Source organism: Micropterus salmoides, unplaced genomic scaffold, assembly GCF_014851395.1.
Source record: "Micropterus salmoides isolate LMB-PRFRI ecotype aquatic unplaced genomic scaffold, ASM1485139v1 Ms_hic_scaffold_7, whole genome shotgun sequence".
NCBI classification, from domain to species: domain Eukaryota; kingdom Metazoa; phylum Chordata; class Actinopteri; order Centrarchiformes; family Centrarchidae; genus Micropterus; species Micropterus salmoides.
Genome location: NW_024044459.1, coordinates 2,959,247 through 2,980,335, shown reverse-complemented (window position 1 = coordinate 2,980,335; position 21,089 = coordinate 2,959,247). Strand labels below are relative to the sequence as shown.

The window sequence follows — 21,089 nt, the reverse complement described above, 5'->3', positions numbered from 1 at the left end:
TTTATAATCTATTTTATAATTTTTATAATTTCACCAGCATGTCAACAACCCCAACTGGGGAACCAATACCCTGGACCATGTTTACACAAATATTTCTCCCCAGCCCCAATTTTGGTCAATCAAACCTGTTTTCTCCTATGTACTTTACTTCCAGCTAATTAAAAGGGTCAAGCCATCACAAAAAACAGTTTAAATGTGGACAGATGAGGCTACAACAGCTGTACAGGACTACTACTAACCCACTAAGCTGAAATCAACTCTTTATTCACCTCTACTTTTCCATATTTAGCAATCACTCCACAACACTGGGCTGGGCCATATGTCCAAAAATGTTATCATGATAAAAAATTTCATATCATTTGAAATTGCTAATTATCGTGATAAATATCAGATCACTATTTCTTTCAAGTTTAAAGGCTGATTTATGCTCCTGAGTGAAATTTGCAGAAACCATATGGTTAATTGTAGTTTTAAACTTTTCTTTATGGTCAGAACAAGCACTTGATGCCAAACAGTGGGTCATTTCACAAATCTCAGGTAGAACATTTAAAACAAATATGATAAAATCTTTTTTCAACAAATATGGATAAATAAAATTAAATAAAATCCTTTTTCAGTCCCTTTTCCTCAACAAAATAAATTTCTTAACAGAAAAATTGTGCTAATTCGTTTGTGATTCAAGTTAATTAAATCAAGCATTTATTAAACAGTTGTTATATTGTTATTGAGGAAAATTAAATCACTATAATTATCATTATTGTTTTATTGCCCAGCCCTACCTAAAACAATGCAATATTGTTTTTTTGGGTGACCTGTGTATTCAAAAGTCTCCAAAAGGATTGTGCCATACGCTTATGGTCGTACATTGCAACCTATTTAATATGTACTTTTTTATAGAAGTGGAGATGCATTACTCGGTCTAGCTCTCTCACCCAAATGAGGGAGTGGTACCACAACACGTAGCTTTAATGTCGTGAGCTGTATGCAGCTGACATAACGTTAATGTAATTTAGCTTACACATTAGCTACTAGCTTTATGTGGCCTGTCTCATCATTGTTTAACAGAAGCAAAAATGTAACTTATGAGCAAATTCTCACCACACACCCTGTCCTCAGTCTCACAAAGTTAACACTGCATTAGCTAACTTAACATATCGAGGGAAGTATCATTAAATAAATTAGCTAGCTTCTGCACCTAGCTAGGTTGGAAATGGCTGGCAAGCAACTGAAACTAGTGCCCTTAAACATACAGTATATACTTAGGTAATCTTGCTAGCTTTGCTAATGTCAAATACCCATAGCTTACCTTTATTTATGCTTTTTTTATAATTGGCAGCATCTCTTAAGGTTTCACTGCATAATTTACTGATTGCTTTTTGTTTTCTTCTGCACATTGTTTTACGGATTAATTCTTTATGGTTAGGTAGCCAAATGGTATTAGAAAGATTTTGCTGACAAATCCTACCACTCCCAGACAGCAACAGCTTCTATAGATTATTTCATCGATTTATTGATGCGTCGTTGAAGAAGTACTTTTGCGTTCTTTTGCTTGGTGGCGGCGGCACACCCCTCCCCCTCTTTTATCTTGAAATAATCCAATACTTTGGACACTTTCTTCTTTGTCCCTCGTTATTTTCTCCCTCCTCCTCCACTTTGCAAACAGCGGCATCATAATCATGTTGTGTTCACAAAGCGTAAGCGTCGATGCATTTTAGTACTCGATTTAATTGATTTAATGAATGAATTCTTTCATACCGAAAGGGTAACAACACATTTTATTTAGCTTACAATGAATCACATCATTGATTGCGTTTGAGGCAGTATGTTTTATATCCAATCAAAGTTACAATGTTGACAAATAAATCACACAATGCACAGACAGTTTATTGATATCCTCATAGTTGTGGTTTTGACTGGTCCAAAATGGTCTGGAGTACTACAACACTACTTTACAGAGCAAGAAACACTGCCTTTCAGTCAGGTAACAAAGAAGCATAGCACCACCAAAGCAAGACTGAAAGGAGGTGAAACAGAGATATCATGACAGACTGGAGAGAGACCTCAACACTAACAGCACCAAAGATACAGTATGTGGCAAGTGATCCAGACCATCATGGGCTGCATAAGTAGGAGCGCCATGTGTGAAGCCACATTGCCAGATGAGCTTAACACATTTTATGCTCGCTTCTATCTCCTCAACAAAGAGTCAGCTGTCTACTCCGCCCCCAAGAATCCTGCTGAGAGTAAATATGAATAAAGCTGCTGGGCCTTAAATATCCCTGGCAGTGTACTAAAAACCTGTGCCAGCCAACTAGTTGATGTCATTACTGATATAATTTACATCTCACTGTCACAGGGGATTGCTCCCACGTGCAAACCACCACTGTCCCCTTACAAAAAGGTCTGCAGTAACTAATCTACCTACTGCCCCATGGCATACTGATGTGAGTGATGAAGTGCTTTGAGAAACTGGTTCTCCAGCACATAAAGAATAACATCCCAGCTAGCTTGAACCAAACCAGTTTGCATACAGAACCAATACATGCACAGAAGACGTCATCTCCACTGCCCTCCACTCAGTCTTTACACAACTTGAGTAAAACAACACCTACATTAGAATGCTGTTTGATGATTTCAGCTCAGCATTGAACACAATCTCCCCTATGAAACTGAGCACTGTGGGCTTGAGTACTACACTCTGCAAATGGATAGTGGACTTCCTGACAAACAGACCCCAGACAGTTTGGCTTGGCGGTAAAACCTCCTCCACTCTAGGGAACTGGAGCCCCAAAGCTGTGTTGGAGAGTGCCAACTTCAAAGTGACAAGTACATTGTTCTGCAGTGAAATAATTAAATCTTTGGTTGAAAAGTTACTACTCTCAAACATAGTCTTGATATGGTAAGATCACATCAGTTTTAGACTTGGTAACTTTATTGCCTTTTTGTATGTTTTGTTCCAACTGCCCCCCCAGGATCACCGTTCACCCGGGCCAGCATGAAGAGCAAGAACGAGAGCTCATCGTACTTTAGGAGGAAAGAGAAGAGGATTCGCTTCACCATTCGCCATCTGGTCAAGTCCCAAAGCTTCTACTGGACTGTGTTGTGTCTGGTTGGCCTTAACACATTGTGTGTGGCCATAGTACACTACGACCAGCCTGAGTGGCTCACCTATGCGCTATGTGAGTACCAGCTGTTGTATATAGAGAGATTAATTGTCATTACATTTGACCATTTATACATACATTAAAATATTCAGAAATAAATATTCTATTGCACCCAAAGTCTTTAACCACTGAAATGGTTTTTACTGCATAGATAATTTGAAGTTGAATTCATAATCAATAAAACACACTCTTGCTTAATTTAAGACAGTCATGGGTTTTATCATTACAGCCTTACTTGGTCTAGCATGACCAGTAGCTTGTGGTGGCTCATTTTAGTAAACTTCAAATAAAGATTGCTGTATTACTGACATTAGTGAGTCAGTTTGATGCCTCCTGTCTACTGGTGCTACTGTTACAAAACGTTTTAGCATTTATCATTTTCCTAAAATGATCTAAAAAAAAAATGATCCCACTCTGTGACCACAGTGGCTACTGTTCAGCAAAAGTTACATAGTCTTCCTTTAAAGTTGAAAGCTCAAATATTGTGCTTCCATCACAAATCTTGATCAACACAATAACCACTATTTTAGGAGCATTGCATTATAACATGCATTACTACCAACTTTAGTTTCAATAATATCATTTTAGCATGGTGCTATGGTACAGTAGTAGGAGACAAAGGAGACTAGCTAATTAGAGGGCATAAGTCACATTACTAACTAGACATGGTAAATTGGGACAGTTTTACGGTAGACAGAATATCACAACAGAATAACAGTGAATAAAATATACATATTTATAGAGTTAGTCAGTGGTTCCAATAAGCTGAGTCAAATGGAACCTCTGATCATGTGTTTAGAACCTGCATTTCCTTTGTTTAAATTACATTTAAAAACGTGAATTCAGAGTGTGAATGAAGAATCATGCAGTGTAGCCCACGTATACAGGGTAACCTCGAGTTAACCACAAAGATAACCTCCTCAGAGCGAGCAGTTTAGAGATGCATTGTAAATTACCATGGCAGCATTCCTTGGGTAAAACCTACACACCTTTCGTAGTACGGGTTAATCGGGAAGTTACACCTGACATCACAAAGTTACTTCTAAAGTTACCTAGATAAGCCAGTTACCTCGCTTCGTAGTACAGGCCACAGGTGTCCCCACCATACTACCAGTCATCCAACACAATTAATACCTATATCATCATCAGAAACATGTAACTAATTCCAGTTTTTGGCAGTACAAAATGTAAAAGAGTAAATACCCAGGTTGATATTAAGCCATGTTTAACTTGTTAATATTAAACCATAGCAAGCGAAAGTCGACAGCACTAGCTCTAGTCTGGCATGACTTCTCCCAACCCTACAAAGGTGGTGCTGGAGGGTTGAGGTCCCAAAGCACTGGATCAAACACCTGCAGCTGTCCATCATACATAAGTTTTTCTTTTGACTAACCTGTGCATATCCTAAGTAACTTTTAACATAATCTTGCCTGCATACTGATATTACATGTATCTGCTTTATTATTATTATTATTTATTATTATTATTATTTATTTGTAACTGCTACTCTAATTCCTGATAATTTTCTACTCTGCTCAGGCAGATAATTTTGGTGTCCCGCTTTACATCTAAATAGTGACGGAGAAAACTGAAAACGCACAAGAAGATATAGAAGAAGAAGATATACTTTACAAGTGCAATTATACATTTCAAACACACAAACACATATGTGAGCAAACATTTCAAATACTCTGTCATGGGGAGAATACAGCAGTTATTTCTTCAAACAACAGACTATTTTTGTGTCTTATTTGCTTTGGGTGCAGCTGAACAGGCAACTGTTACCCAGCTCTATTGAATTGTGGAAATTAGCAGGACCCTTTTTAACCAGGGAGACTGATCTTTGTGTTTTCATATTGTCACTGGACAGACCTGGCAGAGTTTGTATTCCTAGGCCTGTTTCTGGCAGAGATGTCCATGAAAATGTATGGCCTCGGACCCCAGAACTACTTCCACTCCTCTTTCAACTGTTTTGACTTTGGGGTGAGTCGTCCTGCTCTTCTGGGAGTTCAATCAATCCACAGTGGTTTTTGGAGTGTGGGCATGAGTAGAGTAATCCAAATGATTGAGGAATGTCGCTTTAGAACAAATGTGTTTAATTATTGTCAGAATAGCAAAAAGTTATTGCATTGATATATATATATTATTGCTTAATGAAGATCTGGAAATGGAGGCCTTCTGCACTGATCCGACTGTGTTCACAGGTGATTATTGGCAGTATTTTTGAGGTGATCTGGGCTGCCATCAAACCCGGGGCCTCATTTGGGATCAGTGTCCTGCGGGCTCTGAGACTTCTCAGGATCTTCAAAGTCACCAAGTGAGTCATCAGAATAATTCTGTTCAATGTCTGTGTGCTTGGGAATACTGGTTATGTCATAATATTTATGTATATATTCATCTGTCTAGGTACTGGAACTCTTTGAGGAACCTGGTGGTGTCCCTGCTCAACTCCATGAAGTCTATCATCAGCCTGTTGTTCCTCCTCTTCCTCTTCATCGTGGTCTTTGCTCTGCTGGGCATGCAACTGTTTGGTGGCCAGTGAGTACTTTGAATTCAGCCTGCTTCTGCTCGCTGTGAAGAAATAAACCGCTATTGATAAGATCAGTGGCTCCCAAGGTGGGGTGTGTGATCACCTAGAGTACCAGTGAATTTAGCTTTGAACTGGACTGACAAAATTTCAATGAAAAATTGCACACTTTCCTCAAGAGTTATAACTCAGTCCATGACAAACCCCAGCAGCCTTGCTTTTCCTCTATTTTTTCGTGTTCTCTGATAGTATATATTGCTTTAAAAACACTGGATCACAAACTTTGTTAACTGTGTTTTCATGAGGCCATCAAAATGCATTCATTTGACAAGGAAAATGACAAAATCAGTGAAAATGAGACTTTAGTTTTCTTTGACATTAACATGGTTACTGTGTCCCTGGAACACAGACACTCTCTTCTTTCCAGTCATATACAGAATTGAAAAACTGTAGACATACTGTACAGACAAAAACAATTTAAATAGCTTTGATTTTAAAAAAGATTTGATTTTAACATTGATTGGTTGACTGATGATTTGGATTATATAAAGGCTGTTTCTTTCAGCCTTATTTATCTCATTTAATCAGTGAACCCATTAGGCTTAATTTGAAGAACCTAAGATCTACTCTAGTTGATTTAATGTTTTCTAATCGGAGTGATTGTCACGGGTTAGGCTGAGTGCCAACTGAGGTGTGGACCCAAATGCAGACAATACGAGAGGTGGTGCAGTTCAGAAAATATTTATTAACTTAAACAGGCTTCCACGGGAGCTTGAGGCAAAAGTCCAAAAAAAGGTAATTCCAACAGAAACATAATCCACAGTCAAAATCCAAAAACAAGGAACAAAGTACTATCCAAAGGTAAGATCCAAAAACATAGAGAACAGAGCACGGGAGAACACTCACGACGAAGGCGGGATCTCTCAGGAGGACGGCGACGAAGGCAGGATCTCTCAGAGAAGAATTTATAGTACAAAAATGTGTGCCTCTATTGAAGACCAATGTGCAGTTTGCTATTTTGAAGCATGGTAGCTTGTAGTCTTTAATCTCACACTTTGCTCGTGAAACATTTTTCCGGTTTGCCAGTATCTATTTTTAGAGGCATATGCGAGTGAAATCGAAACTGTGGAGCCCTGTGTGGGTATGGATAATGTACAGTCTGCAGAGCACACAGTGATAAGAGTGACACGCACACACACTTGTTTAATTAAATTGCATCCCTTTTGCAGTTATGCAATCGCACAGGGTGACATTGCCATTGCAACTGGGATTAGATTAATCGTACAACCTTAATTAGAATAGTATATCAGTCTTGCAGTGCTGTTTCCCAAATTTAGTGTTAATAATTATTAAAAAGGACCTTTATAGTCCAAGTTTATGTTGAGAACATTGAGTTCGAATTATGTGAGAAATTTCAAGTCAATCGGAAGTAACCAAAATTGCATTAATTACAGAGCTACCTTCTGGCTTCTTATGTTCTTATCACTGGAGGTTGGCTGGCTCAGCTCGGAAACTTCATGAGTATCGGGCCCTTTGCAAAGGAGTTCAGACATGTCAAGTTTGGTACATGTACTTTAGTTAGTATAGTTTAGTTACAACAGCATCTTGTTTCATGGTAAAACATGAAAATTGTTTGTCTTTTGTTTAGAAATACAGCAGAAATACAAGCTCTCTTTGAAGAGAGAGAGAGAGAGAGAGAGAGAGAGAGAGATTATTAAATATCAATTACCCTTTTAACTACAAACAGAAGAACTGAAACCCCAGAAGTGTCCCTTCTGCAAGCTGGTACTGAGAGTTATTGATCAAATAAACACACACAATTGTTCAACCTCAGACCATAGCCATAGAATAAGGACGACACATCACTGAATTTGACATACAAAGTTACATGAACACATACAGTACATATGGACGGTTTTGTTGTTATATACTGTATTTTATCTATAGTATTTATAATAATATTACTATGTATATTACTATTTGTGTTTTTTAGTAGTACTATTTGAATATTGTCCAAATATTTGATCTGTTTGTACTTGGACGCTTTGGCAAAATTGTTTTCAAAACGTTCATGCTAATAATGCCATTAAATCGCAGTAGGAGATGCAGCACAATGATGTCTTAAAGAGATGGTATTATGCTTTTTGGCTTTTTCTTTCTCCTTTATTGAGTTATGTATCTTTTTTTCCCCATGTCCCACAGAAAACACTGCTCTGAAAACAGCTTGTTTGTAGTCCAGCCTTTTCCCTTTCATGAAAGCAAAATGCGCCTCATTTAACAATCGCCAATTGGCTAGTCCGACATGCCCTCAAAAAGAGTAGAGGCAGAGCTCAGTTATAACTTTATGGATGAAAGATACTTTTGTTCCAGATTAATAACTCACCACTCTGAAACTCTTGCTCCAGTCCATGTTGCTAAGCTGGTAACGGGAACATATACAGCTGAACAAAAGCCGTGTTTACCGGCTTCTCAAATTCCAATTCAAATTAGCTTTATTGGCATGAATGTATAGCAACAATATTGCCAAAGCTATATATAAAGTACATAAGGACAATTAATTTCACTTCTCACTGGCCCGCCCTTCTCTGCTTCTGATTGGCTAGTAGTCCTTTACTAGGAACTGCGCATGTGAACTCCCAACAAAGATCATGTAGAGGCAAGATGTATCACTCCATAGCTAAAACGAAGCAACACACAGGGTGAAAAGAGGAGCTGCAGCAATGTGCAGTATGACAAACCTTAGCTTGCTTGGAAAGGGAGGGGTGAGCGGTGACTGATGGTGCATTCATGTGATGTCGGAATAATCAGAAACTTTTTTTTCCTCCTTTAGTCTTTATTGCAAAAAGAGAAATTAAGTGTACATGGGACATAAAGAAGTATACAGTACTTTGATTCGTGCAAAATCACGTATTACATATACATAGCTGCTCTGCATATGTAGAGTGAACTAGATGTCTGCGTGTTTGTTATATGCTCTGATAATGCTAGTCCAATTTTTGTAGTAGTGTCCGTGTCGATTCCACAATCCAACTTAAGAGCACATGAACACACAGTGAAGTCAGAAGAACGACTTCACTGTGTGAGTTGTGAACTAGGGAAATGGGACCATCCGAGGATAACGTGAATGCACCGTGAACCGCTGGTTGCAATTCGCAACCTTCACCACTAGATGCCACTAAAACTTACACACTGAACCTTTAAATGAAATTTGAGGCATTTACTCTCCTCTTTATCTTGTTTTTATTTTCTAATTCACTCTTTTTAATTGTATTTAAATGTCCTTTTTATATAAGCAATTGTATGTTGCTTTTAGGTTTTGTGTAAAGCGCTTTGAATTGCTTTGTTGCCAAGACTCTTGTTGAACATGTGAAATTTGGAAAAGATCTGAGAATGTGGAGTTGAGTTACCACAGTTACTTTTTCATCAAACAACATCAAAACATCAAACCAGTAGGGCACAAAATGTACTTAAGTTGTAAAACACAGAATTCAGAAAAATGTGGGAAAAAATTTAACTGATTTCAAAGAGGCTAATGAGCCCCCTGGCTACAACAGAGCTCACTCAATACGGTTCTTCCCATTGAAAATTCCTTGAAAATATTTTTCAGGTTCCTGAAATATCCCCATCCGGGTTTTCCTCTCTGCTTTCTGTGGTTGTCTTTTAATGAGAAGAGCTGTCATGGAGTTTTGGAAAGCACAAGACAAATTCTGCTGCCATTCCAACCTCCTATCTACATCTCTCACATTGGGATGAGATGTAATTTGGTCCCAGTATACAGGTGGACTGACTGTGTTGTTGCTTTGAAGCTTGATTACATTCAAAGAATTTTTTCTCTGCAGATTTAATTTTGAAGACGAAACACCGACAACCAATTTTGACACATTCCCAGCAGCAATTCTCACCGTCTTCCAGGTAAAGATCAATTCCATCATGCTTTATTTTGTGATCTGCTTATACCACTGAGCTAGCCTAAAAAAACAGCCTGTCTCTCTCCTGTAGATCCTAACTGGGGAGGACTGGAATGCAGTGATGTACCATGGGATCGAATCACAGGGGGGTGTTCATGGGGGAATGTTCTCCTCCATTTATTTCATCGTCCTCACTCTCTTTGGAAACTGTATCCTTTTGGATTGATCCGAATCGATTCAACTTTGTGGCTATCAGGCGGCACTGTGAAAGAATGTACCACTGATTTAAAGAACAGCTGCAGTTGTAAATATTGATTCTGTGTTTATCAATCATTTGATCTTTTCCTGAAACCACAAATAACAAGACACGCTCCTCAACGTGTTCTTGGCGATTGCTGTTGATAACCTCGCAAATGCCCAAGAGCTTACTAAGGTACATAGCAATTTACAAAGTAGCACAATCTTACCCACAGAATCCAGGAATTAAAGTGTTTGACTAAATCAAATCAAATCCCACATGACCTTGGCCTTTTATCCCCCTATTTGACAGTGAATTTTCACACGACCAATCACACACTCCTTTCATCATTACAATGTATGCAGCATGTCAATAATTGCACACAATATGTGCCACTATTAGTCCCCACCCTGGTGGATCACCAAAAATAGTTCAACTGTATTAGCTCTGTTAAGTGTGTACACATTAGATGAAATCTCCTGGTTGCTCAAATCTACTGGGCATTCTGTATTGATGATTTTGCTATCAGTGTGGATAAAAGAACCAACTTCTCCATAGATAATTCTCATCATAAAAGGACTTACTGTAATTTAGGGCTGTCCCCAACTAAGGATTTACATAGTCGAATCAGAATTGTCAAGTCTTTCCTATAGTCGACTGATGGTCAAATCACATGTGTCTGTGTGGCAGTGATTGCGCGCTGCAGGGGGGTTACCTATGGTAGCTCCGCTTTTATCTTGAGAAGCAGCAGACCTGCAGTGTCTGTTTATTAGTCAGTGTAACTTTCACCGTACATTAATATAATATTTATTTTTGGTTCATCAATGGTGATGAATGATCCGAACGTCCCACGAGGTGCGGACAAATCGGCACAACACCGGCGAAGCTGGGGCTTCGTCTCTTCAGCAAGGGCCTTTCGGAAACTAGACCCTCGCCACTTCCACTCCGACACGGAGTGAACTCTGGTGGGAGTCACCCTCACAGCCAAATCGAGCTCCCTTAATTAACGCAGAGGGTGTAAAACTGCAGCCAACTTTCGGATGAATTTCCCTCTTTCCCTCTCACTAGCGGAACTAGGATCTGACGCAACAGTATGTCGGTATGATTTCCAAACAGCATCTGGCAAGAGCAGCAACAGCGGCTGTAATCCACCAGATGTTGGAAAATGAAAAACTGCAATCCATGAGACGATGAAATGCATTAGTCTATATAAGGGTTATATAGTAGGCTGTATAATTTTTGTGTTTTTGAGTCATCTTAATTATCAGAAGCTCTGTCAGTCTTGCGAGCCGAGATCTCGAGTGTAGCATTTCAGGCCACAGTCAGTTCTAAATACATGGCAGCTATTAGTTATCTTTTAGTGACCTTTGATAAATACATCCCATAGCGCATTATGTTGGCTTATTCAATAAATGTCAAAGTAAGTAGGCTACCTTTAAAGGTATTTGTCCATTGCAAATGCACTAGTCTACACCACTTGTCATGGGTGACAATTAGAGGTTGCTTGGAGTAATTTCTCTATTGTGTAAAATATCTTTCACCATGATGGCTAAGACCATGATAATATTGTTGAAGGATGTTAGAGCAGCAAATTTGAAAGGATTATGCATATCACATTGACTTAATCGGAATCAGAAAGAGCTTTATTGCCAAGTAGTATTTTACAGATAGGAGGAATTTGCTATGGTGCTTAGGTGCTACACATAGACATACAGAACACATACAGTTGAGATAAATAGATTTAAAAATACATAAATATATGTCTATATATAAATACTAAGTGTCCCTAAGCACAATTTGTCACACAATTATCTCTTATGTGTCCCCCCCACAGCAAACCAGGGGTCAGTACATACATTTGAATGCAGCCACCCCAATCATGGCATTGTGTGGAAAACTCAATATGTGCCTGAGGAGGGATTTTCGGGTCACCAGAATAACTATGAGGAACCTCATGCACCTAATAGTCTCTCCACAAGATCACGGTTGGGGCTGGGTGTTGTGTTCATGTGGTACTTGTGTTCATGTACAGCTTGGCCCATGGACTGTCCCTGTCTGCGGTGGCATCGGCATTTGGGATCCCCAAAAGCACAGTACACGACATGATTCACAGGGTGAGCATTAGAATAAAGGCCAAGCTGTCAGTTTTCAATTCAATTCAATTTAATTTATATAGCGCCAAATCACAACAACAGTTATCTCACAGCGCTTTTCATAAAAGAGCAGGTCTAGACCATACTCTGTGATGATATTTACAGAAGCCCAACAGTTCCCACCAAGAGCAAGCACTAGGCGACAGAGGCAAGGAAAAACTTCCTTTTAAGAGGCAGAAACCTCGAGCAGAACCATGGCTCAGGGTGGGCGGCTATCTGCCTCGACCGGTTGGGGTGAGAGAGAGAGAGAGAGAGAGAGAGAGAAAGAGAGAGAGAGAGGGATGTAAGGAGAGAGAGAGGGGAGGGAGGCAGCTTACACAATATACACACAGAGGTACAGACAGTGAAGGTAATGTTGCTATAGACTAAATGAAAAATGGTACAGATATTTATAATAGTGTTAATGGTAACCATCGTAATGTTAATGATTATAATAACAATAATAACAATAAGACTAGCAACAATAGTCGTTACAGTAGAGGGTGTCGAGCAGGAACACAGGGGCAGCAGGTGACCCGCAACCACAGATCCAGACTCCACAGCTCCAGAGCCAGAAAACCTGCAGGAAGTGATAGGAGAGAGACGAGAAAGCACAAGACTACCAGAAAGGGGAGAAGTTGTGTTAGTAACATGCAATAATGGGATAAGGTTGCATACAGAGGGAGAGAAAGTAGAGGAGAGAGGAGCTCAGTGCATCAGGGGAAATCCCCCGGCAGTCTAGGCCTATAGCAGCATAACTAAGGGATGGTTCAGGACTACCTGAGCCAGCCCTAACTATAAGCTTTATCAAAGAGGAAAGTCTTAAGCCTACTCTTAAATGTGGAGATGGTGTCTGCCTCCTGAACCCAAACTGGAACCTGGTTCCACAGGAGAGGAGCTTGATAGCTGAACGCTCTGGCTCCTAGTCTACTTTTGGAGACTCTAGGAACCACAAGTAACCCTGCATTCTGGGAGCGCAGTGCTCTGGTGGGGTAGTAAGGTACAATGAGCTCTTTAAGATAAGATGGTGCCTGACCATTAAGAGCTTTGTAGGTAAGAAGAATGATTTAAATTCTATTCTGGATTTTACTGGAAGCCAATGCAAAGAAGCTAAAACAGGAGAAATGTGATCTCTTTTCCTGGTTCCTGTCAGAACACGTGCTGCAGCATTCTGGATCAGCTGAAGAGTCTTAATGGACTTTTTCGAGCAGCCTGATAATAAGGAATTGCAGTAATCCAGCCTAGAAGTAACAAATGCATGGACTAGTTTTTCTGCATCATTTTTAGACAGGATGTTCCTGATTTTCGCAATATTACGTAGGTGAAAAAAGGCGGTCTTTGAAATTTGCTTAATGTGAGACTTAAACGACATGTCCTGATCAAAGATAACTCCAAGATTCCTCACAGTGGTGCTGGAGGCCAAGGCGATGCCATCCAGGGAAACTATATCTTTAGATAATGCGTCACGGAGGTGCTTAGGCCCCAGAGCAATAACTTCAGTTTTATCTGAGTTTAACATGAGAAAATTACAGGTCATCCAGGTTTTAACATCCTGAAGGCACATTTGAAGTTTAGCTAACTGATGAGTTTCATCTGGCTTGATCGATAGATATAACTGAGTATCATCTGCATAACAATGAAAGCTTATGGAATGTTTCCTGATAATATTGCCTAAAGGAAGCATATATAAAGTGAAGAGGATTGGTCCAAGGACAGATCCTTGAGGAACTCCATGAGTAACTTTGGCGTGCATGGAGGACTCAACATGTACAAACTGAAATCGATCTGATAAATAGGACTTAAACCAGCTTAGAGCGGTTCCTTTAATGCCAATGAAATATTCCAGTCTCTGCAATAGGATCTGATGGTCAATGGTATCAAATGCAGCACTAAGATCTAATAAAACCAGTACAGAGACAAGTCCTTTGTCTGATGCAATAAGGAGGTCATTAGTAATTTTCACCAGTGCTGTCTCTGTGCTATGATGAGCTCTAAATCCTGACTGAAAATCCTCAAATAAACTATTGCTCTGTAGAAAGTCACACAGCTGATTAGCAACTGCTTTCTCCAGAACCTTAGAGAGAAATGGAAGGTTAGATATAGGTCTATAGTTGGCAAAAACATCAGGATCAAGTTTGGGTAAAACATCTTTAAGCAGCCTAGTCGGGATGGGGTCTAAGAGGCAGGTTGATGGTTTAGATGAAGAAATTATTGAAGTTAGTTGGTAAAGATTGAGGTAAGCAAAACAGTCTAAACATGTATCTGGTTCTACAGCTGTTTCTAAGGTTCCTGAGTTAAGAGATAAGTCGGTGCCAATTGAGGGCAGGTCTTGGTGAATTTTGTCTCTAATAGCTAGAATTTTATCATTAAAGAAGCTCATGAAATCGTAACTACTGAGAGCTATGGGAATACTTGGCTCAATAGAGCTGTGACTCTCTGTCAGCTGGCTACAGTGCTGAAAAGAAACCTGGGGTTGTTCCTATTTTCCTCTATTAATGACGAGTAGTACGCTGCTCTGGCATTACGGAGGGCCTCCCTATAAGTTTTAAGACTATCTTGCCAAATTAAACGAGAATTTTCCACTTTGGTGGAACGCCAATTCCTCTCAAGTTTCCGTGATATTTGCTTTAATTTGCGAGTTTCAGTATTATACCATGGAGCTAACCGTCTTTGTTTTAGTATTTTCTTTTTTAGAGGGGCTACAGAGTCGAGTGTCATTCGCAGCGAGCCTGCAGCACTATCAACAAGATGATCGATTTGGGAGGGACTGAAATTAGCATAGGAGTCCTCCGTTACTATGTGACTAGATAATGTATTTAGAGCTGATGGAATCGCATCCTTAAATTTAGCTATGGCACTATCAGACAGACATCTTGTATAGAAATTTTTGCCCAATGGCGAGTAGTTCAGCAATACAAACTCAAAAGTTATCAAACAGTGGTCGGATAAAGAGGGATTCTGTGGGAACACCACTAAATGTTCAATTTCAATACCATACACCAAAACAAGGTCGACGGTGTGGTTAAAACAGTGAGTCGGTTCATGAACACTCTGAGAGAAGCCGATGGAATCTAACAAAGAGATAAACGCAGTACTGAAGCTGTCATTCTCAACATCCACATGAATATTAAAATCCCCTACAATAATAACTTTGTCCGTTTTAAGGACTAAAGTTGACAAAAACTCTGCAAATTCAGATAAGAATTCAGAATACGGGCCAGGTGCTCGGTACACTATAACAAAAAGAATTGGTTGCAGTGATTTCCAACTTGGGTGCGAAAGACTAAGAACAAGACTTTCAAATGAGTTATAGTTTAGTTTAGGTTTAGAGCTGATTAATAGGCTAGAGTCGAAGATAGCTGCAACTCCACCTCCTCGGCCTGTGCCTCGAGGAATGTGAGTATTAATATGACTGGGAGGGGTGGATTCATTTAGGCTAACATATTCTCCATCACCCAGCCAGGTTTCAGTAAGACCAAATAAATCAATATCATAATCTGATATTAGTTCATTTACTAGTACACCTTTAGAAGAGAGAGATCTGATGTTTAAAAGTCCACATTTAACTCTCCTATTCGTTTGCACTATTGCTCTTGTGGTTTTAATTTTTATGAGGTTTTTATGCACAGCTCCTCTTCTGTTTACCTTTTTAAATAATTTCGATGGTCGGGGGGCAGACACCGTCACTATAGGATTTTCACTAAGTAACTCCTGAAATGGAGGAGCAGAGAAGTGTGTTAGACTGCGACTCTGCGTAGGGTTTTGGGTGGGTAACTGCTGAAAAAGAAGGGCAGAGAAGTGTGTTAAACTGCGACTCTGCCTCCTGGTCTCAACTCTGGGTTGTCATGGATTTGGTCCACTAATAAACTTGGCCAGATTTCTAGAAATGAGAGCTGCTCCTTCCCAAGTGGGATGGATGCCGTCTCTCCGGATCAGACCAGGTCTTCCCCAGAAAGTCTGCCAATGATCAACAAAGCCCACATCGTTTGCTGGACACCACCTCGACAACCAGCGGCGGAATGACGACATGCGGCTATACATGTCATCACTGGTCAGATTTGGCAGGGGTCCAGTTTTAATCTCCTTACCATCATACCATGCTGCTGGAGCCATAGATTGATGCCACATTAGAATTCAAGCCCCAGGGAACCAACACCAAACTGACTACATAAACAAGTTGTTCCTCTCCATACAGATGCAGGCCATCTGTGATGCTAGGGCCAGATTCTTTGATATCTTTGTGGGCTTTCCAGGCTCCGTCCTCGATGGCAGGGTTCTGCGCAGCAGTCCCATCTTTTACCAAGTCCTGTTGTCGGGTCGGAAATAAGGACAGGCCGGGCCAGTGGAAGGCCTGGTCCCTACCCTAACCAACATATTAAACTCAGTAAAAATTACTCTATTAGCTTTCTTCTTTAGTCAATAACTGCGTAGTCAAAAACTTCACTGGAGACGGTCAAGAGTCGGTGCAAAAGAGTTTATTCCAATAAAGGACAAGTAAACACTAGTAACATCCCTGCAAGTCACAGGATGGAACTGAGCTGGTGGTCAGCGAACATCGCCTTATATTCACCTTAAACTCCACCTTTTAGGTGGGCATTACACCTTATCTCCTCCTTCCAGGTGGGCGTTACACCTTAACTCCACCTACAGTGTTCGCTGACCACTCCCTTCCATTGGTGAATTTATTGTACTCTGCTGCCATCTAGTGGCCGTTTTTTTGTACTGTTTTACCAATTTAACCCTTTCACTAATGTCACAATTACCTTTTTAGCTGTTGTTTGGCATACTTATTGTTACAATTTATCCTTCTTTATATTTTTGACATTACTGGACCAATTCACCAATATGTTTCAACTTCAGTCTCACCTTATTTTTTAAAAGTTATACAGGCATAATTTGACACCATTAAAACTTAAACACTTACAGTTGTATTTTTTAAAAGAATTAATAAGGAATAACATACTTGATAAATGCATAACATGATTCAATAAGGAATAACATGATTCAACAATGCCAACCATGAGTGTGCAGTGCAAAGCTTGTTTTTTTTTGCAGTACCTGGCCGTACCTTGCAGTACCAGGCGCCATTAATCACAGTGTTTGCCATGATCTCAGGCCTAGCGTACGTGACTTACAGCAGGTGCCTTACTGCCATTGTGTATGTTACGGTTGGCTAGGTTTTGCCTGCGCTGCCTGAGCAGCTGCTCTGCACATGTTGGCATATTGAAAAGGCACAGGTTCATGAATAACACACAGAATATAAGAATAAAATACTAGTTGGTAAACACTTATTAAACATTTAGTAGTCAAACCTTACATTGAAAGAATAACAGCAGTGGTCAACACCTTTACCCAGCAAGACCACAGTCATTCTCCCAATGGCTACACTACATTCACTTCTGAATAATACAGCACTAGTACAGCATGGTGAGTTTGTAAATAAACTACAGCAAACCAACAAAGTAAACAAACATGTCATTTTATGTCAACTTAAGAAACAACAAGGAATTATTCAACACTGTACCCTCCAGCTTGGTATTACCTATTAGGAGATGGAGCATAACCGTGCCTGGAGAGCCCCATAGGCATTCTGACACCATACAAACACCCACTGCGAGGCCGTGTCCAGGAGAGATTGAACACCCATCATGCCAGGGCTCGTTCTGCTGTGGAATGAGCTTTTGGCATGATTACATATACATATAAGTGAAGTGTTAAGTGAGTTAAGTACTGTCGTTTGGGAGCTGTAGCATTCACGTTGGTAGCATTATAGTAATTATTGACAGGGGCAGGGTCTCTGATACTTGTGCAGTGTAATGTAAATGTGTGGTGCAGAATATGATGTATGTGAATGTAAAGTCCACATGTGTTACTGTTGCCTCATGCAGCACTTATGCCCAAGACAAATTTCCCTTCGGGGACAATAAAGTTGATCTTATCTTATCTTATGAAGTCACCCTGGTGTGCCACTTTGTCCAAGGCCCTGGAGGTGAGTTCCACCTTTGCCCCAGACCAAATCGCCTGCAGTGCATTCCTGCATAATCTATGCATCACCATGGATGATGTGCTTGTATAATGTACATCCAACGAAGGTTAAAGTCAAGGGCAACTGGACTTGGTTGAAGATACTGGAAGACGTTTCGTCCCTCATCCAAAATACTTCTTCAGTTCTGACTGACTGGCAAGGAAACTCAGCTATTTGACCTCAGTGGGGTCGTTTGCCAGGATCGTCGATACCGCTGGTTCGTTAGTGTTCCTGGTTGCTGTAACGACAGTCGTTAATAGTGGTGGCGTAGACCCCCTCCTCTGTTCAATGACGGCTTCTCGATCCAGGTGTAGATGGCTAGACAGAGTGTCGTCTGTCCTTCAGATGTAAGTAGACTGCAGAGTCTTGACCTGAGGAGTTGGCCCTTCTGTGTTGAGCCATGCATTTGTGTAGTGGTTGTTTAGTCTCCCCAATATACAGGTCTGTGCATTCCTCACTGCATTGACCGCATACACTAGATTGCTTTTCTTGTGTTTGGGTGTGCGGTCTTTGGGGTGTACCAGTATCTGTCTTAGTGTGTTCTTGGGTTTAAAAAACACAGGGATGTTGTGTTTGTTAAAAATCCTCCTGAGTTTCTTTGATACTCCAGACACGTATGGAATCACAATGTTGTTGCGTTTGACCTTCTTTTCCTCCTCCCCTGTAGTTTTGTTCTTCTTGGATCTTGTGGCTGTTTTCACAAAGTTTTTCTTGTATGCATCTTGTAGCTGGTTGGGTCTCGTCTCAGTGTCTCATATGTGTTTGTGTCCATTAGTTGTGTGTTGACTTTGTTCTGGTAGTCTGCTGTGTTGAGGACTACCGTGCATCTTCCTTTGTCAGCAGGTAGGATAGTGATGTTTTGATCCTTGCTCAGAGATGTCACGGCCTTCCTTTCTTGGATGGTGAGGTTGGAAGGGCTCTGAGCTGTTCCGCTTCTGTTTCTGTTAATTTGTTTTTCCTAATGGCCGATTCTGTGGCTGTGATGAGGTCAACTATAGGTAGTTGCTGTGGTGTAAAGGCAAAGTTTAATCCTTTGGCCAGAACGTCTTTCTCTGGTTGGGTGAGTTCCCTATCTGACAGGTTTTTCACCCATCTGTTGTCTGTTTCATGTGTTGTGGGGTTGTTGTCCTTTCTCCTCCAAGACAATTCTCCTGTTCTGTTAGTGCAGCTCACTCTGGACTGTAGGTTTTGAAATTTCCGGGTCTGTCTTTCTTTGCTCTTGTTGTGCTGAGATAGCTGTGCTTTCTTGATGAAGTCCATGACATTTTCCAGTGCTGTACTGGGCAGATATGTTTCTAGTTTGTGGTGTATGTTGTCCAATTCTTTGTTCAGGGCTTCAATGGTGAAATGTATCTGTCTCACTCTCTCATTCAGTAGCTGGTGTTGCGCTTTCTCTAGGATTCTTACGGCTCTGTGTCCTTTCACCGTGGAGCCTAAGTGTAGGCTGTTGGGAATAAGTTTGTGTTGTGTAAGATGTCTATGCAGATTCTCAGTCATCCAGGTCATAGTTATCCAACGAAGGTTAAAGTCAAGGGCAACTGGACTTGGTTGAAGATACTGGAAGACGTTTCGTCCCTCATCCAAAGGACTTCTTCAGTTCTGCTAGTGCTAGTGTATGCGGTCCAATGCAGTGAGGAATGTACAGACCTGTATATTGGGGAGACTAAACAACCACTACACAAACGCATGGCTCAACACAGAAGGGCCAACTCCTCATTTTAGACAGAGAAGATGGATGGAAGGAAGCCATCTACACCCGGGTCGAGAAGCCGTCATTGAACAGAGGAGGGGGTCTATGCCACCACTTATCCCCCACTTACAATGCTGTCCTTTCATCACTTCCCAGGAAACTCAACAAACAACCTATTGGCCTCAGGTGAAGATACCAACAATGGTCGTTCAGTCTTGGCCTCGGGTAGTCCTAACGACTGTAACGACTGTCGTTACAGCAACCAGGAACACTATCGAACCAGCGGTATCGACGATCCTGGCAAACAACCCCACTGAGGTCAAATAGCTGAGTTTCCCTGCCAGTCAGTCAGAACTGAAGAAGTATTTTGGATGAGGGACGAAACGTCTTCCAGTATCTTCAACCAAGTCCAGTTGCCCTTGACTTTAACCTTCGTTGGATAACTATGACCTGGATGACTGAGAATCTTCATAGACATCTTGTATATTGTATACATTCATTCCACACAGACTGATATATTTCAAGTGTTCATTCCTTTTAATTTTGATGATTATAACTGACAACTAATGAAAATCCCAAATTCAGTATCTCCGAAAATTTTAATATTACTTAAGACCAATACAAAAAAAGGATTTTTAGACATGCGGCGTGGCATGGAGTTGATCAGTCTGTGGCACTGCTCAGGTGTTATGAGAGCCCAGGTTGCTCTGATAGTGGCCTTCAGCTCTTCTGCATTGTTGGGTCTGGCGTATCGCATCTTCCTCATCACAATACCCCATAGATTTTCTATAGGGTTAAGGTCAGGCGAGTTTGCTGGCCAATTAAGAACAGGGATACCATGGTCCTTAAACCAGGTACTGGTAGCTTTGGCACTGTGTGCAGGTGCCAGGTCCTGTTGGAAAATGAAATCTGCATCTCCATAAAGTTGGTCAGCAGCAGGAAGCATGAAGTTCTCTAAAACATCCTGGTAGACGGCTGCGTTGACCTTGGACCTCAGAAAACACAGTGGACCAACACCAGCAGATGACATGGCACCCCAACCCATCACTGACTGTGGAAAACTTTACACTGGACTTCAAGCAACGTGGATTCTGTGCCTATCCTCTCTTCCTCCAGACGCTGGGACCTTGATTTCCAAAAGAAATGCAAAATTTACTTTCATCAGAGAACATAACTTTGGACCACTCAGCAGCAGTCCATTCCTTTTTGTCTTTAGTCCAGGCGAGACGCTTCTGACGCTGTGTCTTGTTCAAGAGTGGCTTGACACAAGTAATGCGACAGCTGAAACCCATGTCTTGCATACGTCTCTGCCTGAAGCACTGACTTCAGCTGCAGTCCACTCTTTGTGAATCTCCCCCACATTTTTGAATGGGTTTTGTTTCACAATCCTCTCCAGGGTTATCCC

General features: G+C 40.8%; 1 protein-coding gene across 1 annotated transcript in view; it reads left to right on the top strand.

The window, feature by feature from the left end:
* Positions 1-21,089, top strand: part of cacna1ba (calcium channel, voltage-dependent, N type, alpha 1B subunit, a) — a 254,241-nt gene that overhangs the window by 126,944 nt on the left and 106,208 nt on the right. Inside the window, exons 11-17 of the mRNA XM_038704210.1 lie at positions 2,964-3,179; positions 5,035-5,147; positions 5,369-5,481; positions 5,571-5,702; positions 9,531-9,603; positions 9,691-9,808; positions 9,965-10,032. Coding sequence (XP_038560138.1) covers positions 2,964-3,179; positions 5,035-5,147; positions 5,369-5,481; positions 5,571-5,702; positions 9,531-9,603; positions 9,691-9,808; positions 9,965-10,032 — 833 coding nt within the window. The remainder of the gene's footprint in view (positions 1-2,963; positions 3,180-5,034; positions 5,148-5,368; positions 5,482-5,570; positions 5,703-9,530; positions 9,604-9,690; positions 9,809-9,964; positions 10,033-21,089) is intronic.